General features: G+C 36.0%; 1 protein-coding gene across 3 annotated transcripts in view; it reads right to left on the bottom strand.

Moving 5' to 3' along the window:
• The window catches only part of CLECL1P (C-type lectin-like domain family 1), a 29,003-nt gene extending 7,954 nt beyond the window's left edge, over nt 1-21,049 (bottom strand). For 2 of the 3 annotated variants that reach the window (XR_008419527.1, XM_019436408.2), the window contains exons 1-4: nt 20,667-21,039; nt 16,837-16,923; nt 14,708-14,806; nt 3,441-3,610 (exon numbers count right to left, since the gene is read on the bottom strand). Coding sequence is in view for 2 of the 3 variants with exons in the window: in XM_019436408.2 (XP_019291953.2) it covers nt 3,441-3,610; nt 14,708-14,806; nt 16,837-16,923; nt 20,667-20,748 (438 nt within the window). In the remaining variant the exon portion in view is untranslated. Of the gene's footprint in view, nt 1-3,440; nt 3,611-14,707; nt 14,807-16,836; nt 16,924-20,666 lie in introns of all 3 variants that reach the window. The other variant, XM_019436409.2, reaches the window with a different exon arrangement.
• Nucleotides 21,050-23,302: the final 2,253 nt, after the last annotated feature.

Below are 23,302 nucleotides of genomic sequence, written 5' to 3'. Positions count from 1 at the left end.
ATATATAAATATATATATATATATATATATATATATATATATATATATAAAATTGACTCCTGTTGTGGGATTCAAGGGCCAAAGGGTAGAATATTATGGACCAAATTGTGTCTCTCCAAAATTCCTATGTTGAAGCCCTGACCCCCAGGACTTCAAAATATGACTGCATTTGAAGTCAGAGCCTTTAAAGAGCTGATTCAGCTAAACTAGGGCTATTAGCGTGGATCTTAATTCAATCTGACTGCTGTCCTTATAAGAAGAAAAATTTGGGCACACGGAGAGACACAGATACACCCACACAGAGGAAAGACTATGTGAGGACGCAGTAAGAGGTGGCCGTCTGAAAGCCAAGGAGAGAGGCGTTGGCCAATACCTTGATCTTGGGACTCAGCCTTCAGAACTGCAAGAAATTCATTTCTCTTGCTTAAGTCATTAAGTTTGTGGTCCTTTGTCACGGCTGCCCCAGCAACCGCATACAACTCCTTTATCATTTTGCAGTATTCCCTTTTTTTTTTTTTTTTTTTTTTTGCTTGTTTGTTTGTTTGTTTGGAGTGTCCTGTTTCTTTGGGTCTTTTTATTTACCTCATACCCAATGATTTGATGCTAACTTGACTTGACAAAACCCACTGGTTTTGTGCGTAGTAATGAAACGAGGTTACTAGTTTGTCCTAGGGTTGAAGTTAATAGTTAGGAGGGTGGGTTTCTCATCTGTTGCTGCTCTGGTAATCCTTGGTGCACCTCGGGTTTCAAATTCCTGCGGTGGCATCTTGTGTTCAGTGGTTTTGGTTTGTCTGTGTGCCAGGGAAATGTCTCCTTGACCTGAGAATTTAAGTCTCCCTTCTCACCATGCCTCATGAAGATCTCTTTGCTCATTCTTCTTCCTCCCTTGTCCCTCTCCCTTCTTGACTTCCTATTTGAAACTTGTTAGCTTGATAATAAAAGGCAGCAGAGGCAATGGTCTTTCTTGTTCTGATTATGCCTCAGTCTTAGGCAGGCACTCACCCCTGTCTTCTCTGTGCGGCTTTCTCTGTTCTGCTGCCCCTCCTCTGAATGTAGTCATGGTCCCATTGTGTATTCTCGACCCTCCCACGGGAGTATTTTCGGTTCCCAGTCCTCTTTCTCACCTGCAGTGGGTTTCACCAGCGCCCTAAAGGCAGCTGTCCTTGTCACCGGCACGCACATTAAGGCTTTTGTGCCATAGCACAGTTAACAGACAGGGGGACAAGGATCTAGGGGGGAATTTCTTGCCACTTCCGCATCACTGCTCTTTTCTCCTCCCAGGTCTGTCCCACAATGGACATTTTTTTTATGGTTCTTTCCAATCTTTTCTTTTTTTAATGTTGATTTGTTTTTGAGAGCAAGAGAGAGAGACAGAGAGACAGAGTGTGAGTGGGGAAGGGCAGAGAGATGGAGACACAGAATCCGAAGCAGGCTCCAGGCTCTGAGTTGTCAGCACAGAGCCCGACGCAGGGCTCGAACCCACAAGCTGCGAGATCATGACCCGAGCCAAAGTCGGACATTTAACCGACTGAGCCACCCAGGTGCCCCGCGCCCCTCTTTCCAATCTGTTCTTTGAGAGCCAGTGACGTTGACAGAAAAATAGTCTTCCAGGGTTTGTAGAATTCCCTTATTTCTAAAGAGCCCAGGAACCTCACACTGTTCTTGCACCTTACTATCAGCCTGAACTCATCTTTCAATTATTTTGACTGAACTCTTCTTTCTGATGCATAATGCCTGATTTGTGTATCCCAAGTGAGTGAGGATGTGTCTTCTCTTTCCCACAGGTACCTGTTTCAACATAGATTTTGGCTCTGCAACCCTACCTTTCCCATGGATCTGAAACAAGTTGGCAATTTATAGTTGACTGGCTATTTCTTATTCTAAAAGTTGTAGTAACATTTCTTCATGATCTTCGCACCTTGCCGTGAAAAATCTCCTTGCTTTTGTTGGTTTGTTTGCTTAAATACTTCTTTTTCTCATTTTCTTCTTCTTCCTCCCCCACCCCTCCTTTTTCTCCTTCTTTCTACTTTCTTTTTTTTTTCTTTGCCATAGGTGACACATGGGTTTTCTAGGTGGACTTATAATTCTCTTCCTTTCACTTTATTCTTAACTTATTTGAAAGCTAGAGATGAATTTGCTAGAGAAATTATTTTCTGTTTCTTGGAGTAATTATTCTTCTGTAATATATATCTTATCTATCTGACTTTTACATGCCTTCTTTGGAGAAATTTGGAAACGGAAATATTTATGTATAAATTCTATGCTGATTCCTTTTAGATTCTTATCTATCCTTGAAAGAGAACAATTATACCTGGCCCATTCAGTTGTTTAGGAATAATGTGAAGGGGTGTAATCTGAGCTGGAAGAAGGAATTTTCTATTAAAATATATTGTCTCAGTCTACTGGTCTCCCCCATCTGGTTTATTGATTGCCTAGAAGATATGTTTTTTCTGTATTTCAGCATCCTTCCCTTTGATGGTAAGAGGGAAATAGATGAGGTTCTTAGTGAAATATTTCATTGAACAATTTCTTCGTGCATTGATTTGTTATTTATCCCTTCCAGAGCATTCTTATGAGAAGATTTCCAGTTGATACCTGCTTCCCCTTTCTTGCCTTAAAATTGACCTCAAGGAGAATACAATTCTTACTCTATCCTGGATTCAGCTCATATTTGAGTCAATTTGAACTGCATCTGATAGACAGTCTTACAGGTTGAGATTTGGTGTTACACCGGTTACGGTGAGAAGATAGTTTACTTCTTTTTTCTTTTTTATTTTTTTTTAACGTTTATTTATTTTTGAGACAGAGAGATACAGAACATGAACGGGGGAGGGGCAGAGGGAGAGGGAGACACAGAATTAGAAGCAGGCTCCAGGCTCTGAGCCATCAGCCCAGAGCCTGACGCGGGGCTCGAACTCATGGACCGCGAGATCGTGACCTGAGCTGAAGTTGGACGCTCAACCGACTGAGACACCCAGGTGCCCCACAAAACTTCAATTTAAATTAAGCCAGTTAGAGGAATATTCTGCTCAAGGAAGAAGGTCCTTAATGAGGACTATTCTGTATTTCTTTTCTCTCAGCATCATCTTAATTTTAGCTGCCATGATATCTGACTGCAGCCATTGTGAATATTGCAATAAACATGAGAGATGAGGGAAGATATTTACCGTCTTACATTTTAAAATGGAATCTAGTAAGCAATGGGGATCCCTGGTGGAGAAGTTAGGTGTAGAGTAGCAAAAGAATTCCTCCAATCCATAGCCACTCCCTCCCAAAAAGCTTAAAAATAAACATGTAGTTCAACAATTCATTCAACCAACATTTATGTAGTTAACAGGAATGAGGCTTCACATTATTTTCATAGAAATTTCCAAGTATGTAGCACAATAACTGTAAAGAAAAGTGTGAGGATGCTATAATCTCCAAGTTTGATATCTCACCATATCAATGAAGTCTCGAATCACCATGAGATGTGAATTTTTCGTGGCACAGTCATTTTTACTTTCATGCCAAGATTTATTAGCTTCAGCAACCCAGTAACATTTCCCCCCGTGTAGCCTCCAGTCTTTCGAAGGGCATGATTTATGAGCGGTAGAAGAGTTGAAAGAAACTGGAAGGAAAAAGGATAAGTAATTAAAAGAGACTTAGAACTATATCCCTAATACCACATACAAGCTTCTCAAATTTTGTTAAATTATGGTCTAAAGCTTTCTTTGACAAAAGTATATGCTTTTCTCAAGGTGGATTTGGAAAGAATAAAGATGAACAGATTTTCAACCATGTGTATATTCATTCATTCTTCCATTCTTTTTCTGTTTAATTCACTTAAAAATATATCATATTTTCTATCAGCAAGGCAATGTATAAGACACTAGGATCAAGACTGTATAGGGTCAATCCAGACACTGCCTGCACTCAAGTCTCAGGCAGATAAAAATTTTAAAGTAAAATACAAATTAGAGATTTTAATTAGTGGTCCACCATTACACCAGACATTTTGGGAGTTATCTATCACACTGGAATATATTTTCTTGGACAAAATTTGCATAATAAGTGGCCCCCAAAGCTTAAGATAGATTGATCCTCCCATACAAAAAGGATCTTGACATCCCCAAATGTGCTTGTAACAGGTAGTTTTGATTTATAATATTTGCCAGTAGGTTTAGATGATGACACATAGCCATCCTGGATATACCAGTAATTTATTGCCCTTGAAATAAATATCCTTTAAAAACACACATACATATACACAGAAAATGACTTGAAGGCACTGAAACATGAACAAAAGCAGGCAGATTTTGGAGGGGAAGTGATACTTGAAATAGGTATGGAAAGGTATCTATTTTTTATTTTTACAACTGTTAGCTTAAGACAGCCCAATGTTGGTGCCATGTAGAGTGAGTAAAATTTCAATAGACAATCTGCAGTCTTTTGAGACTTAAAAAACAAAAACAAAACCAAAAACAAAACAAAACAAAACAGAGAACAGAGTTTGAAGCAACCACAGATATTGAAAATGGAGGATGAATCCCATGAAGAAGAAAACATAAAGGATGTACACCAAGTTCCAAGTATAAAAGTTTTCCAAGTCGCTGCCTGATGCATGTGAAAGCTACATTATAGCTAAGGATAAAATAATTTATTTGGGGAAAAAAAAGAATTTGTTTGAGATTTGAGCTACTGCCCAAAAGATAGATATTTTTGTTTGTTTTAGAGAGCAAAAGTGGGGGAGAGCGGCAATGGGAGACAGAGAGAGACAGAGAGAGAGAGAATCTTAAGTAGACTCCACATTCAGTGCAGAGCCCCCATGTGGGGCTCAATTCCACATTCCTGGGATCATGACCTAAACCGAAATCAAGAGTCAGACCCTCAACCGCTCAACCAAATGAGCCACCCAGGAACTTCCCAAAAGACAGAAATTTAAATTTGAGGTCAGCTATACCAAGTCCCTGCTAAAATAGGAAAATCAACACTGTTTGGAGAAATACATCAGCATACAGACGCTCAGCATAGCCTGCACAATATCCAAGGGCACAATCTCAAAATACTTGACATAAGAAAATCAGGAAAATATGACCAATTAAAACGAGAAAGGAAATCAATGCAGCACAACAGGAAAATGATGCAGGTTGAGAATTATCCCCAAATATTCTAAAGCAGCTGTTCTAATTAGGCACAAGTATGTAAAAGAAAATATGTTTGTAATTAAAAAATGGGATACTTCTAAGAATTTTTACTTTTGTTAAGAAATGAAATTTATAATTAAGAAATGCATGATATGCAAATTTCATTAGATTGGTCTTAAAAGCAGAGAATTAGCAGGAAAAAAAATGTTTAGGGAACTTGAAATTGTCCAATATAAAAAAAACAAGGAAAAACAGTTGGAAAAAATATACAAAGTCTCAATGTTTTGCAGGGCAATATAAAAATATTTAACATACATGAAATTGAAATCCTAGAACCATCGGAAAGAGAAAATAAGGGGAAAAATGGTAATAGTTCAATTTCCTCCAAATTATTTAAATATATAAATCTATACTTTCAAGGAGCTAATCAAACCCTAAGCAGGTATTTTTACATACGCAAAAATAAAATAAACTGCTTACAACAGAGAAAAATCTTGAAAACAGAGAAAAATTGCACGCCATTTATAGGGAAACATAAAAAAAAAGCCCTTTCACATAATGAATTATGGGGGGCAGAATATAGTGAAAAACATCTTCAAATTGTTGAACAGAACCAAGAAACACTTAACTGTAAAGAACAAACTGATGGTTACCAGAGGGGAGGTGAATGGTGGGATGGGTTAAGTAGGTGATAGGGATTAAGAAGTGCACCTGTGATGAGCACCAAGTGTTGTATGAAAGTGTTGAGTCCCTGTGTTGTACAGCTGAAACTAATCAGATATTGGTCCAGTGGTTTTGCATTTTCTGATTTGATTCTTGGTCAATTCTTATTACATATATATATATATATATATATATATATATATATATATATATATAATTTCTGTCTTTCTTTTCTTCCTTTATCTATTCTGGTTGTTGTTTTGCTTAAGCAGAAATTTTTAATCTATTCTTTTTACACCTCTTCTGTATCTCCTTCTTCATTTTCTTTTCTCTTTCTCTGGATTAAGTGGTAGAGTTTCTCTGATTATCTGCTTGGTCAATTTTTCTCTCTCTCTCTCTTTTTTTCTTTTCTTTTTCTCTGCCCCTGTCATTTCTGTCTTTGTATGGGATAAGGCTTCTTCCACTATCACCCCATTTTTAAATGTTTTCCAGGTTTACTTCAAAGACCAAATCAAAGCACACCTGGTGGAAGGTCAAAACCACTACTATGAGTAGGGAAATAAAGCAAACAGAGTCACAACAAGAAAGAGGGCACAATACACTCCAAAAAGACCTTCTGAAGGGCCAGGCCCTGGACAGTGTATGACCCCCTTTTATAATAGTAGTGCTCACAGGTGCAGGACATATAACAAGCTATTAGGACATATAAAAGACAGAAAACTAGCCAAAATGGTGAAACGGAAGAAATCTCCTCAAAAGAAACTTGAGAAAGAAATGACAGCTAGAGAATTGCTCAAAACATATGTAAACAATTTATCTGATCAAGAATTTAGAATAATAGTTATAAAATTAATAGCTAGACTTAATAAAAGCATAGAAGACAGCAGAGAATTTATTGCTGCAGAGATCAAGGAACTAAGAAACAGTCATGATGAATTAAGAAATGTTGTAAGTGAGGTGCAAAATAAATTAGGCGCAGTGACAGCAAGAATGGAGGAAGCAGAGGGGAGAATAAGTGAAATAGAACATAAAATTATGGAAAATGATGAAGCTAAGAAAAAGAGAGATAAAAAATGCTAGAACAAGAGGGGAGAATTAGAGATAAGTGATTCAGTGAAAAGTAATAATGTCTGCATCATAGGAGTTCCAGAAGAAGAAAAGAGAGAGAAAGGGTCAGAAGGTTTACTTGAACAAAATATAGTTGAGAACTTCCCTAATTTGGAGAAGGAAGCAGACATCCAAATCCAGGAGGCACAGAGAACTCCCTTCAGATTCAACAAGAATGGGCCTTCTCCATGGCATATCATAGTGAAACTGGCAAAATACAAAGTTAAAGAGAGAATTCTGAAAGCAGGTAGGGACACATGGGCCTTGACCTACAAGGGTAGACACATAAGCACAGTAGCAGACCTGTCCACTGAAATGTGGCAGGCCTGGAGGGAGTGTCAGGAAATATTCAATGTGATGAATAGGAAAAATATGCAGTCAAGAATCCTTTATCCATCAAGGGTGTCATTCAGAATAAAAGGAGAGAAAAAGGCTTTCCCAGACAAAAAACTGAAGGACAAACCAGCCCTGCAAGAGATCCTAGGGGGACTCTGTGAGTGGAACACTGCAAAGACTACAAAGGACCAGAGACATCACCACAAGCATGAAACCTACAGATAACACAATGACACTAAATCCATATCTTTCAATAATTACTCTGAATTTAAATGGACCAAATGCTCCAATCAAAAGGCATAGAGTATCAGAACAGATAAACAACAACAACAACAACAACAACAACAAAGAAAACAAGATCCATCTATATGCTGTCTACAAGATACTCACTTTAGATCTGAGGACACCCTCAGCTTGAAAATGAGGGAATGGAGAACCATCTATCATGCTACTGGAAGTCAAAAGAAAGCTGGAGTAGCCATACTTATGTCAGACAAACTAGATTTTAAACTAAAAGCTGTAACAAGAGATGAAGGAGGGCATTATATCATAATTATGGAGTCTATCCATCAAGAAGAGTTAACAATTATAAATGTTTATGCTCCCAATTTTGAAGTGCCCAAATATATACATCAAGTAATCACAAACATAAGCAATCTTATTGATAAGAATATGGTAATGGCAGAGGGCTTTAATACTCCACTTACAACAATGGACATAGCATCTAGGCAGAAAATCAATAAAGAAACAATGGCCTTGAATGATACACTGGACCAGATGGACTTGACAGATATATTCAGAATTTTTCATCCAAAAGCAGCAGAATACACATTTTTTTTCAAGTGTACATGGAACATTCTCCAAGATAGATCACATACTGGGTCACAAAACACCCCTCAATAAATAAAAAAGAATAAAAGAATTGAGATCATACCATGCATATTTTCAGATCGCAACACTATGAAACTTCAAGTCAACCACAAGAAAAATTTTGGAAAGCCTCCAAATGCATGGGGGTTAAAGAATATCCTACTAAAGAATGAATGGGTCAATCAGGCAATTAGAGAGGAAATTTAAAAATATACGGAAGCAAATGAAAATGAAAACATTGATAGTCCAAATCCTTTGGGATGCAGCAAAGGCAGTCCTGAGAGGAAAATATATTGCAGTTTAGGCCTATATCAAGAAACAAGAAAAATCCCAAATACAAAACCTAATCACACCTAACCTAATGGAACTTGAAGCAGAATAGCAAAGACTCCAAAACCAGCACAAGAAGAGAAATAATAAAGACTAGAGCAGAAATAAACAACACATAATCCAAAAAAACCCAATAGAACAGATCAATAAATCTAAGAGCTGATTTTTTGAACAAATAAACCAAATTGATAAATGCCTAGTCAGACTTCTCGAAAAGAAAAGAGAGGGAACCCAAATAGATAAAATCACAAAAGAAAGAGGAGACATCACAACCAACATGACAGAAATACAAAGAATTATTAGAGAATGCTATGAAAAATTATATGCCAACAAACTGGACAACCTGGAAGAAATGGACAAATTCCTAGACACCCACACACTACCAAAACTCAAACGGTAAGAAATAGAAAGTTTGAACAGACCCATAATCAGTGAAGAAACTGGATCAGCTATCAAAAATCCCCAACAAACAAGAGTTCTGGGCCAGATGGCTTCCCTGGGGAATTCTACCAGACATGAAAGCAGAGTTAATATCTATCCTTCTCAAGCTGTTACAAAAAATAGAAACAGAAGGGAAGTTTCCTGACTCATTCTATGAAGTCAGTATTACCTTGATTCCCAAATCAGAGACCCCACCAAAAAGGAGAATTACAGGCCAATATCCCTGATGAACATGGATGCAGAAATTCTCAACAAGATACTAGCAAATTGAATCCAACAGTATATGAAAAGAATTATTCACCATGATCAAGTGGGATTCATTACTGGGCTGCAGGGCTGGATCAATATTCACAAATCAATCAATGTGATACATTACATTAATAGAAGAAAGGGTAAGAAAGCGATGATTCTGTCAATAGATGCAGAAAAAGCATTTGACAAAATACAACATCATTTCTTAATAAAAATCTTCAAAAAGTCTGGATAGAAGGAACATACCTTGACATCATAAAAGCCATATATGAAAATCCCACAGTTAATATCATCCTCAATGAGGAAAAACTGAGAGCTTTCCCTCTGAGATTAGGAACACAACTGAGGGATGTCCACCCTCACCACTGTTGTTTAACATAGTGTTGGAAGTGCTAGCATCAGCAATCAGACAACAAAAGGAAATAAAAGTCATCCAAATTGGCAAAGAAAAAGCCAAGTTTTCGCTTTTCACAGATGACCTGATACTCTGTGTGGAAAACCTGAAAGACTCCCCCAAAAAGCTGCTAGGGCTGGTACATGAATTCAGCAAAGTTGCAGGATACAAAATCAACACACAGAAATCGGTTGCATTTCTAGACACCAATAATGAAGCAACAGAAAGAGAAATCAAGAAATTGATCCCGTTTACAGATGCAAAGAACCATAAGATACCTAGGAATAAACCTAACCAAAGATGTAAAAGATCTGTACTCTGAAAACTATAGAAAGCTTATGAAAGAAATTGAAGAAGACACAAAGAAATGGAAAAACATTCCATGCTCATGGATTGGAAGAACAAATATTGTTAAAATGTCAATACTACCCAAAACAATCCACACATTCAATGGAATCCCAGTCCAAATAACATGGTCATTCTTCTCAAAGCTAGAACAAACAATCCTAAAATTTGTATGGAACCACAAAAGACTCTGAATAGCCAAAGTAATGTTGAAAAAGAAAACCAAAGTGGAAGGTATCACAATCCCGGACTTTAGCCTCTACTACAAAGCTGTAATCATCAAGACAGTATGGTATTGGCACAAAAACAGACACACAGACCAATGGAATGGAATAAAGAACCCAGAAATGGACCCACAAATGTATGGCCAACTAATCTTTGACAAAGCAGGAAAGAGTATCCAATGGAAAAAAGTCTTTTTAGCAAATGGTGCTGGGAGAACTGGACAGCAACATGCAGAAGAATGAAACTGGACCACTTTCTTACACCATACACAAAAATAAGTCAAAATGGATGAAAGACCTAAATATGAGACAGGAAACCATCACAACCCTAGAGGAGAAAACAGGCAACAACCTCTTTGACCTCAGCCACAGCAACGTCTTACTTGACATGTCTCCAAAGACAAGGGAAGTAAAAGCAAAAATGAACTATTAGGACCTCATCAAGATAAAAAGCTTCCGCAGTGCAAAGGAAACAACCAGCACACCTAAAAGGCAGTGTACAGAATGGGAGAAGATATTTGCAAATGACATACCGGATAGCAGGTTAGTATCCAAAATCTATAAAGAACTTACCAAACTCAACACCCCAAAAACAAATAGCAGAAGACATGATTAGACACTTTTCCCAAGAAAACATCCAGATGACCAACAGACACATGAAAAGATGCTCAATATCATTCATCATCAGGGAAATACAAATGAAAACCACATTGGAATACCACCTCACACCGGTCAGAGCAGCTAAAACTAACAACTCAGGAAACAACAGATGTTGGCGAGGATGTGGAGAAACAGTAACCCTTCTGCACTGTTGGTGGGAATGCAAACTGATGCAGCTTCTCTGGAAAACAGTGTGGAGGTTCCTCAAAAAATTAAAAATAGAATTACCCTATGACCCAGCAGTAGCACTACTAGGAATTTATCCAAAAGATACAGGAATGTTGATGCATAGGGGCATGTGTACCCCAATGTTTATAGCGGTGCTTTCAACAATAGCCAAAATATGGAAAGACCCCGAATGTCCATCTACTGATGAATAGATAAAGACGTTGTGGTATATCTATAGAATGGAATACTACTTGGCAATGAGAAAGACTGAAATCTTGCCATTTGCAACAACGTGGATGGAACTGGAGGGTATTATGCTAAGTGAAATAAGTCAGTCAGAGAAAGACAGATATCGTATGTTTTCACTCATATGTGGGATTTGAGAAACTTAACAGAAGACCATGGGGGAAGGAAAGGAGAAAAAATAGTTCCTAACAGAGAGAGAGGCAAACCATAAGACACTCTTAAATACAGAGAACAAACTGAGGGTTGATGGAGGGGGAGGAAGGTTGATGGGCATTGAGGAGGGCACTTGTTGGGACAAGCACTGGATGTTGTATGTAAACGATGAATCATGGGAATCTTCTCCCAAAGCCAAGAGCATGCTGTATACAGTGTATTTTAGCTAACTTGACCATAAATTATATTTTTTAAAAAAGACGCCAGCAACAATGCAACTAGGACTTTTAAGGATACATTTAATAAGAAATTACTATATTTGTACTTCTATATTTCTAATAGTAGATACTTTGACCAGATAGTGTGAACCAGTGCTTCTTAACCATTTCTATATTATGGAATATAAAAAAATTTCTGAAGTGTAGCAAAACAAAAAAATAAAAGTCTATGGTTTACCAATTAGTCACCTAGATCTTTATAGCTCAAGAAGCTTAAGGCATACCAATGCTAAGGCAGTGTTGAAAAAACTCTCTTTTAAAGATATTTTTCTAGAAGATAATTATATCCTAAAAGAATTAGATAAAAACGTATTGCTTAGAAGAGCCCAGGTGGCTCAGTCAGTTAAGCATCCAACTCTTGATTTCAGCTCAGGTCATGATCTCAGGGTTGTGGGATCGAACCCCACATAGGGCTCTGCGCTGCTTGAGATACTTTCTCTCCTTCTCCCTCTCCTGCTTGTGCTGTCTCATTCTCTCCCTCTCTAAAATATGAAAATAAAAGTATTGCTTCGCTCGTAAGAAATAAGGAAAATCGCTGAAGGGAGGCACTTAGCTAGAAGCCGAATAGGAAGCATTTCCATAAACGAGTTCATAAAGCCAGGTTGCCCTCAAAGCTAATGATTTATTTGTTTATTTTTATCTTAACACGTATGTGTTTATTTATTTATTTATTTATTTATTTATTTATTTATAGTAACGATATTCAGTGCCCATCCATGATAAAAACTCTCAGCAAACTTGGAATAAAGGTAACTTCCTGAATCGGATTAACATATAGAAAGTATTATACTTAATGGTGAAATACTGAAAGTTTTACTTTTTTAAAATTTTATTTTTTAATTTATGTGTATTTTGTATTAACTTCATTTATTTTTAAATTTACATTCAAGTTAGTTAGCATATAGTGCTATAATGATTTCAGGAGTAGATTCCCATGATTCATCCCCTACATATAACCCCCAGTGCTCATCCCAACAAGTATCCTCCCTAATTCAAAGCTAATGATTTATATTAGTTCTAGGGTCCTAAATCCAGACCTTGGGTTTGCTGAAAAGTGATAGAGTGAGCCAGTGAGATTCTGGTTAGTCCAGTTTCTTCAATTATTTTTTTTAACATTTATTTATTTTTGAGAGAGAGAGAGAGAGAGCGTTAGTGGGGGAGGGGCAGAGATAGAGGGAGACACAGAATCTGAAGCAGGCTCCAGGCTCTGAGCTGTCAGCACAAAGCCTGACTGGGACTTGAACCCACAAACCATGAGATCATGACCTGAGCTGAAGTGGGATGCTTAACCGACTGAGCCACCCAGGAACACCAGTCCAGTGTCTTCAAAAGCATCTCAAGTCATTTAACCATTAGCCCCTCACTCCCTCCGCGCAGATGAAATTGCAACCAATCTTTGCCAGAAAGTATTTTTCTTTTAGAAATTCCATCAATTGAAATCATTCACATTAGAATAAAAACATATCAAATGCTTTAAAAAACAAGCCACGTTGCAGGATACACAAACAGCAGATTTGGTCACCAAAGACTTTAGATATTTAATTCATCATATGTATCAAAAATCATAATGTTTTAAATTATTTAAAGAATAAAAGAATAAGTAGAAAAATGATCAGATAACAGGAGACTATTGAAAGCTAACACAAGTGTGACTGAAATTAAGTCCTTAGAATTGAACACTATAATCCCTGAAATCAGACTCCATGAATGAGTCTGTAGTTTAGACCCAGGAAAAGAGAGCATGTGTGGACTGCAAAACATATCTGAAAACATTGCCTTCAGCACAAATTGATAACTTTGAGGACACAACGGGATGCTAAGAGAAATGGAGGGTAAGCCTATTGCACATCTAATTTAAATTCTAGAAAGAAAATAGAAGGTGGACAAAAAATTAGAATTGATGGCTGAACAGATCTATTTTTATTTTACATATTTTAAGTTTTATTATTTTATTAAGATCAAATTTAGAATTGATGTTCTTTCCTGATGAATTGATCTAGGAATCTAGGAGAGGTGACATACATCTATAGCAATAGGATGAGGATTAGAAAACAAGTCTAACAAAATTTAAAGCTAGAGCTTTATTTAATAACACTAGTATGACCTGTGTCTCCGGTATAGTACATTATAGTACTCTTGCTCTGGGGATGGCGTCCCACAAAATTTTCCTTCAGCGTCACACCAGTTAAAAAAAAATTAACATGTGTTGTATCAGACAGCTTTTAGAATGTGGTCAAGGGGGCTTGGAAATATCAAAATCCAATTTAAGGTTTTAATGAATTCTCAGAATTTGAATGTACTCTGTATTATGGACTGGTAAGTCTTTCTAATAGAATTATACCTGGATGTTCAGAAGAAGAACGGTATATAGTTAAAATTAAATTAATAGATTTAAACATGTAATAAGGTCTCTGGAAAATAGAAAGCAGAAAGGCTAAAAGTAATTGAGTGTTTTCTTGACTTTTAAAAGTATACAGGAGCGCCTGGGTGGCTCAGTTGGTTAAGTGTCTAACTTCGGCTCAGGTCATGATCTCACGGTTCGTGGGTTCGAGTCCCACGTGGGGCTCTGGGCTGACAGTGCGCAGCCTGCTTGGGATTCTCTCTCTCCCTCTCTGTCTGCTCCTCTCCCTCTCTCTCTTTCTCTCTCTCAAAAATAAATAAACTTTAAAGAAATAAAAGAATGCAAATACATTCATATGAGACAGCAAGAGAAAGACCAACGTAAGATTACCATTTATAATTATTTTGCATTTAATAACATCACCTGGTAAGAAAAAAAACTACCTTGGATAATCATGGACTTTAAAAATGAAAATATTGTGATCACATTCTACATCCGCACATGCCCCACTAGAAATAAAAAGAATAAAATGCAAATATTTCAATGAAATACTTTTACATTTAGTTAGAACTCTATATAAGCTCATTTTTCTCCTTTGCCTTGTAACTCTGAGTATTTTTGTCATGGACTGTAATGGGTCTATAGAAAGTAATGATCTCAACCATACCTCTGCAGGTGCAGAGGAACCTTTCTATTCAGATATATTCAGGTAAAACTGAAGCTACTGTCAATGCCTGGCTATTCAGGGATTAGACAATATATAGTAATGTTACCTATTGAGGCGATTGTTCCAGATTTACTTTCCCCAGCACAGAATTTCTCTTTTGATTCATCATCCATTGTATTATGTCTTGCAGATTTGAACTGGGAAACTGATGAAAGAAGAAACATATTTTCCTAACTAAATAAAAAACACAAAACCATTGGGTTCTAGTGACTAAAGTTCAATCATGTAGAAACTCTATAGGAACTTAAATAATTAACATTCTAAGGAGAAAAACAACATTATTTCCCCCAAGATTTGGACTTTCCTTTGGACTCTTAATCTTATTAATGTTAACTTTAGTGAAAATGAAAAGATACGATCTGGGACCAGATGTTGTTCACCTGATTTTTTCCTGGAGGCTTCATACTTATTTTAATAAGCACAAAATAACCAGCCATGGATATAAGCCTCATTTGGAGAGTTTGCGTTTAATGAAACACAATTATATCGTGTTAATGACACTTGTTTCAATCAAGTGTCACCTGATTCAGGGAAAGGATTTTATTTTCTTCTATGAGTTTATTTATTTATTTTGAGAGAGAAAGGGAGTGTGTGCATGCACATGCAAGTAGGGGAGGGGAAGAGTGAGGGAGAGAATTGGGGTTCCATCTCATGAACCATGAGATCATGACCTGAGCTAAAATCAAGAGCCAAAGAATCAGATGCTTGGGGCACCTGGGTGGTGTGGTCAGTTAACTGCCCGACTCTTGATTTCATGATCAAGAAATCATCTCATGGTCATGATCTCAGGTCATGATCTCATGGTTCGTGGGATGGATCCCCGAGTCCGGTTCTGTGCTGACAGCACAGGCCTGCTTGGAATTCTCTCTGTCTCTTTCCCTCTGCCCCTCCCCTACTCATGTTCTTTCTCTCTCTCACAAAATAAATAAATAAACTTAAAAAAAAAAAAGAAAAGAGTCAGATCCTTAATCAGCTGAGCCACCCAGGCTCCCCTCAGGGAAAAGATTTTATATGTTTTGATTTGGTTCATAATTGTTTCAATACTTTGCATGTAAATGCTATATATAGAAGTATAGGGTGAGCCCGGAGTACTTTTTCTACAATGACAAATATTTCTGTCTTTCTGATGGCCATTGAACTGAAATTACCTTTGGTAATTTATAATTTCATAATAATGTGTATTAGGCAATTAAATATTTAAAATCTACTTTGGTAACAATTCTATTGGTAAAAAATACGTTTTATTGACAAACTGATGTTTTAGTAACAAACAAATCTATTAGCTTAACATAAAAACATATATAGAATAGGTTTTTAATGCTAATTATTTTTGCTTCCCTCCTCCCTAATTTTATAGCTGCAATTAGACAATAGACTAGTTATATTAAACTAATGAAACAACTGATCTTTCTGGGGTTTTGGGTGTGCATCTCAACTAGAGGTTCGACCTGGACTTCTAGGTCTTTCCCATTCTGGAATTCTATCACTGTGCCTATTTCTTCTTAACTTCCAAGGCCATTCATAATTGCTAATACCATTTACAAGGATTCTTGATGTAGGCAGGTATGCCTTGGCCTGTTCTAGAGTTTGATTTAATCTGGAAACCTGGATTCCTTGCAATATATACACTCTGTGTGTTACCTTAGTTCTATAGACATTTGTGAAGAACTTTTCTCCAAGCATTTATTCAATAATTGAAAATATTTGCCATATGAATAATTGGATTATGCTCAGTTATGTTCAAAGTACATGAGTAGAATTTTTAAATGGTTTATTAAGAAATGTTTTCACCTATTGATTTAAGATTGATAGTGCCCAGGACTAGCTCATGTGAATAAACTTACAAATTTAAACTTATAAATTTAATTTCCTTTCATCGGAAAATAGTTTTAGAGCAGCTTGCGTATAGCTCAATATTAAACTGCATTGTGCGGTTCAATCATAAAATATAAATATATTCTTGACATCTGTTTCTTTTATCAATGAAAAGAATCCACAATTATATCACATACTGAAGTTCTATGGAGAATCTTTCATTTTAATTGTTTCAAATTTCATACTTTTTGTGAAGTTGTACTGCATTGTTTAGGGAACCATTGAACAGCAAACACAATTACAACAGGTCACTAGAGAAAAATACTTCAGGATAAATGAATAATACTGATAATTACTTACCCAAAATGCTCAACACAATTACTATTACAAGAAGGATGATGATAATTGCACATCCAACTTTCAAGAAAATTCCATGATGGTGAGTATCTACAAAATTGGATAGATTGGAGAGATAAAATTGGATAGTAACTCCAGCAGATATTTCCTTATATGGTGAGAGGTAAGAGGGGACTCAATAAATTTTCTTGGTTATCATGCTTTTAAGTTACTCTCCTTTGAAACATATACACCCAGCTTCTTTTTTGCGGATGCATGCACACACACATACGCACTCACGCAGAACATATATACTTTTCTGGTTTGTGAAGAGGGGACTTACAAAACTTTGAATAGGTATGAATTTTTGTTTATGGGTTCATTGCACTTATTCCACAGCATTACAATGATCTACTGGGTGCAGTCCTAAATTTTTATATAAGACTGATACTCTCCAGATTCTCTAATAAGTTTATTGACAGCACCCACTGATGTGGATTGATTCATTCTTTTCTCTCTTATGTAACATGCCTACATACTGTGATACATAACTGTGATTTCATATGTTTCATTCATTTTTATTTTAAAATAAAGTACTCTTAGAGATGACCTCACCCAACATCTGCACATTAGTGGGGATATTCAAGTCCACAGCCACATAGTTATTTGATGACAGAGCTGAGATCAGGCCTCAGCTGTCTTGACTGACTACCAAACCAGTAGTTGGTTTGCTGTTCACTCTATCTCATTGTCTTTGGAGTAGTCAAAAGATAATAATAAATCACAAAAAAAGGACTTATTAGCTTTGGCTGATAATTAAACGGGCAATCTCTAATGCAAAATAATTGCAGCATATCAATTCCACTAGATAGATGATATATACACTGAGAAAGTAATAAAATAATTAATGTTGATACATAACCAATTACAAAGTCAAGCGTCAAGACCGGTTAACCTGAATGCTTATTTAGTGGTATATTATTTTTTTTTAATTTTTTTTAACGTTTATTTATTTTTGAGACAGAGAGAGACAGCACATGAACGGGGGAGGGTCAGAGAGAGAGGGAGACAGAGAATCTGAAACAGGCTCCAGGCTCTGAGCGGTCAGCACAGATCCCAACGTAGGGCTTGAACTCAGGGACCGCGAGATCGTGACCTGAGCCGAAGTCGGCCGCTTAACCGACTGAGCCACCCAGACGTCCCAGTGGTATATTATTATAGAGTGCTTTGTTCTATGTTCAAATTCTTACTGTTATTGAATAAAACATCTTTAGTGGGATTTTAATTGTCAGAAGATAAAAAAGGCTGTGTATTTTTATTTATCATGTAAAACAATGAGAATGGTGCCAGTCAAGGTATAATCTCAAGAAGAATGTGATGGTATCCCTACACACATTTTTAATATAAAATAGACATGTTTTTAATAACATGTTTCAGGTTACAGACCTAAAAACTTACAGAATAAAATTTCAGATTTTGTGAAGGGACTGACATAAGGGATATTAGCTCATTTTTTTGACCCTCAAGGTACGATTTACCAAAAGTGTGAATTTCTCAATTTTAGCCTGGGATATTCTCAGTGGCATCATACTTTTCCACTTTTTCGCTTCAGCTCAATTTCATCATGACCTCTTTGTTTTATATCTTAAAGAACAAATGAACCTATAATATCTATTGAGTGTCTCATGAGATGCGTTTATTTATTTATCCATTTATACATTCATCCACTTACCAAGCATTTACTGATGGCCTGTTAGGTACTTGGTACTATGTGAGGTGTTGGGGATGCAAAGATTAAGAGATTAGGGACAGGGTCTCAGCATTTTTGAGGCTCTGAAGAAGTAAGGAATATGGTAACTTTAAGGAGCAAAGAGAAAGACAATAGCCAGAGCAAAATAAGTAAAACATACGGAGTAAGAAGAAGACTAAGAACCTGACATATCATATGTAGGGCTCTAGAGGACATGACAATTCAGTGTACCAAATAATTTTTTCCCTCTACTGTGATATGACACATGAGAACAGAAGTTGTATTTATCCAACACCAGGGATATGCAGTGAAAGAGTAATAAAGTATTTGATTTCTGGTCATAAGCACCATTGTGGGTAAGTAATTTAATCTTTATATATTTATGTTTTCTCTCTTTAATACTGGAATATTGAACTAGATGGCATTAAAGATGTTATTTTCAAATCTCTAAACCTGGAGGGAAGTAAAGTTCTATCTGTAAACAAAAAGGAAATCAAACCCTGGAATGTAGAATTGAAAACACTGGTTTTGTTGCTTGAAGTGAGTTAAAATAATGCTAGAAAAATGGACTAATAGTGTGAGAATTTTCACAATGGGAGAATAAGAATGCAATTCTATTACATGTTATTTTTCAAATTAAGTTCTGTCTTCTCATCAAAAAAGAAAGCACCCAGTGTAGGGAGAAAAGAAAGCAGATAAGCTTCTATTGGGCAAGTTAGAGAGGTGACATTTAAAAGTAGGGAATAATATGCTTTTGCAATCGGAGAAAATCACACATCAGTTTCATTTTATAACAAATTTAAAAATATAAAAGAAGAAATACATTCTGTGAAAATATAGAAAATCATACATTATATTCATTCTATAAGGGCAAATGCAATGAGGAGATTTTAAATTACATAAATATTTTATATAAACTATTTTTTATTATTATTATTTTTAATTATTTTTTTAATATGAAATATATTGTCAAATTGGTTTCCATACAACACCCAGTGCTCATCCCAACAGGTGCCTGCCTCAATGCCCATCACCCACTTTCCCCTCCCTCCCACCCCCATCAACCTCTATCCTAGAGAAAAGAATGGAAATGCAACGTGAAATTTTCCCTAGTACTTTGGAGGATAAAAGACACATTGAATTTTAAAATCTATCAGTTTTGAGTGGTTTGTGATTAAGGTGCAATGTTATCTTTAGCTATATGCCTATCTCTTCATATTCCAAAAATATTCTATTACTCAGATAGTCACTAATTCTAAACTTCATGAAATAAAATACTATCATTTCATGTCTCCTTAGTTTAGTTTAACATTGTTACCCTATCAATTTGCAAGTTTCAAAAAGATAATTAACAATGTGAATAGTAGCCAGGAATTTTCCCCTCTGTATAAATAAATGTATCATTCTATATTAAAAGGGCAGGTTTAATCAGGGGTATATAAAGTGTAGAGAAAAAAGGGGTCATGAGTACAGATGTCACTGTATGAGTATAAATGGTCACTGCAAGAAATGCAAAGAATAGAAAGTTTACAAAAGCCAAAAGCGAAGTTCTGTGTATTAAGAATAGAATTATATATAACACCCAGTGCTCATCATAAGTGCCCTCTTTAATATCCATCACCCATTCAACCCATACCCCCACCCCCACCTCCCCTCCAGTAACCCTCAATTTATTCTCTATAGTTAAGAGTCTGTTTCCTGGTTTGCCTTTTTTCTCCACTCCCCCCACCATGTTGACCTGTTTTGTTTTTTAAAATTGCACATATGAGTGAAATCACAGGGTATTTGTCTTTCTCTGACTGACTTATTTTGCTGAGCAAAACACTCTCCAACTCCATCCATGGTGTTATATGAGTGATAAATCACTAAATTCTACACCTGAAACTAATATTAGACTGGATGTTAACTAACTGGAATTTATAAAAATTTGAAAAAGAAAAGCATAAATTACAATTAACTTTATGAACATTTGTGTCATTAAAAACATTCACTCTTATCCTTGCATTTTTCTATTTTTTAGTAAGACATATACAAGCACAGGACAGAAATAAAGGAGATTAGAAGTAAAATATTAATTTTAGAAGGACCCCTAAATCCAACTTACCAGATTTCTGAAGCGAAGATGAATTTCCTAGAGAAAAAGCCCCATCAGTTTTAATATCCGCATAGATTATATCTCCAGCCATTGCACATACTAAAAAAAGAGAGACCAAAAATGATGTTCTGCTAAGGGAGTTTCATAGTTCTGCAAATAAATTTCCGGTAAGTCAAATAAACTGAGATGAACAATTTTCTTTTGCTCTCCCAAATTTGGTGGATTTCTCCTATGAATAAATGACAAAGCAATGTGTTCAGTCTTACCAATCAAGACAAGAGATTTCCAAACACTTCACGATAGGGAAGAAAACTACTATTCGTACAGGAGTTTCTTGCTCTACAGTTAGTTTTCTGCTTAAATTTGGAATAGTTTTCACTTTTGATATTACCACAGATGACCTCCTGCCATTTTTTCTTCTATAAACTACTTCCTCTTTTAGTTCAGACATATATTCTCTGGCAGAAATTCTGTGACCATTCAGCATTTTCTCCAAAGTGGAATAGCAATTTGGAAGGGAGGACAAAGAAAAAGAATGATTTAAAAAAAAATGTTTATTTATTTTGAGAGAGAGGGAAAGCATGAGCAGGGGAGGGGCAGAGAGAGAGGGAGAGAGAGAATCGCAAGAAGGCCCTGCACTGAAGGCCCTGAAGGCCCAACGCAGGGCTTGATCTCATGACTATGAGGTCATGACTTGAGCTGAAATCAGGAGTCAGACACTTAACCGATTGAGCCACCCCGGTACCTGAAAACGAGGGATTTTATAATGGATGTGATAGAAATAACTGATAGACTTCTCATCTTGAAATGCATCGTATTTACCTAGGTAATACCTTTTTAACCTAGGTAAAAATTCCCTTAGGCCTATTCCTTCTTTTCTATGTTTTATAATATGAGCATCAAACTGAGTTAAAACATGGATCATGCAGAGGATTTCCAAGCTGATAATTATATTTAAGGCACAGAAATAAATTCTATGTCAAAATAATTCAAGGTTATGCCATTAAAGAAAATAAATCTTATGTTTAAACAAGGTTCATAGAAATTTCCTGTTGAATGCAATGTATAAAACGTAAATTTTGTTCTCCTGTTTTTTCTAAAGTTACACTAAAATTATATTAAAGGAATAATAAAAATGTAAAAGTCTCAAACAATAACAAAAAAGAAGTGAGTTCTAACAGATAAGGAAAAAAAATCAGTCAATTCATGGAAGATAGAGATATCATCATTGATGAAACAAAGTAGAAGAAAGTGACGTCTAGAATATTCATAGGGAAATAACTGAGGAGAGAGCCCAACTACCTGTGAAATTCTCATAAGACTCAGAGGTCAGAAATGCCAGATATGAAAAATGACAGAAAGCTTTAGTTCATAAGCAGTAGATTAAATGGGCTTCTGTACCGGAAGGAATTGGTTTCCTCAATGTTCACCCAAATACGTTGCATGGAATTATTTAAACTGTAGTTATCCTTAATCCCTCAGATCCAAGGATTTTACCTATATTAACCAAATAGAGAACAGATCTTGATTTTCTGGCATCGAGGGTTCCCTCATGGCTTCTGACTCACAAGGCTTCTGACCCAGGATGGGCTATAAGTTGACCTCATGACCACTGTGACACTCTCTCTTTCTTGGGATGTTCTAAAACTTTATATGTTGAACTGAATTTTATACATGAAAAACTGACTTTGAGAGGTTATATGAAGATGGTTGCATGACCACACATTTTTAGAGTGAGGATTTGAATTTACGTCAAACAGTCTGAAGTCCATAGTATAATACAATAATGCCTTCTAGATTTTGAGGGTGAGAATGACATTTTATTCTTCTTCTTTGTTATATCCATCACTCAATCTATGCTTGAAACATAACAGACACTTAATAATTATGTATTGAATTACCAAAACAGTTAAGGCTACACTGAATTTTATTACCGAACTCTTAACATTTTTCCAGAATGAGAGCAATCGGTTTTGACTAAAAAGTAGACTTCTATTCGTATAAAAAATATTATCAGAGATTCAGCCATCTAAAACTAAAAAAAAAATCCTAGCAGGTGGAAAATTTATTATATATAAAATCCTAGCATATGGAGAATTTATGTAATAAATCCTTGGAATTTACAGTTATATATATATATAACATTATATATATAAATATAATAAATATTATATATTTAATTAATATATATTGTATATATGATTATATAAATATATATATGTAAATATATATATTTAATGTTTATTTATTTATGAGAGAGAGAGAGTGCTCAAACAAGCAGGGAAGGGTCAGAGAGAGAGGGACACAGAAAATCTCAAGCAGGCTCTTTGATGTCAGAGCAGAGTCGAGGCAGGGTTCCAACTCACAAACCACGAGATCATGACCTGAACCAAAACCAAGAGTCTGATGCTTAACCAACTGAGCCATGTAGCAACCCCCACATTTGATATTAATAATCTCTGCCTTCTCTCCTTGCCCAAAGTAAGTCACCAAGGTATGAGTTATGGAGTAATCTCTAGGTTTGGTGAGATTTAACTTTTGATTGTCATGATTCTTGTAGGTATAGGACTCACTTAGCCAGAAAAACCATTTTATAGGTAGTCAATTTATGGATTAATTGAAAAATGGGATATTAAAAGTTGTGG

This window comes from Panthera pardus, unplaced genomic scaffold, assembly GCF_024362965.1.
Source record: "Panthera pardus isolate Hobbes unplaced genomic scaffold, ASM2436296v1 HiC_scaffold_6, whole genome shotgun sequence".
In the NCBI taxonomy this organism is placed as follows: Eukaryota; Metazoa; Chordata; class Mammalia; order Carnivora; family Felidae; genus Panthera; species Panthera pardus.
The sequence above is the reverse complement of the archived record's forward strand: the minus strand, read 5'-3'. Positions and strand labels throughout refer to the sequence as shown.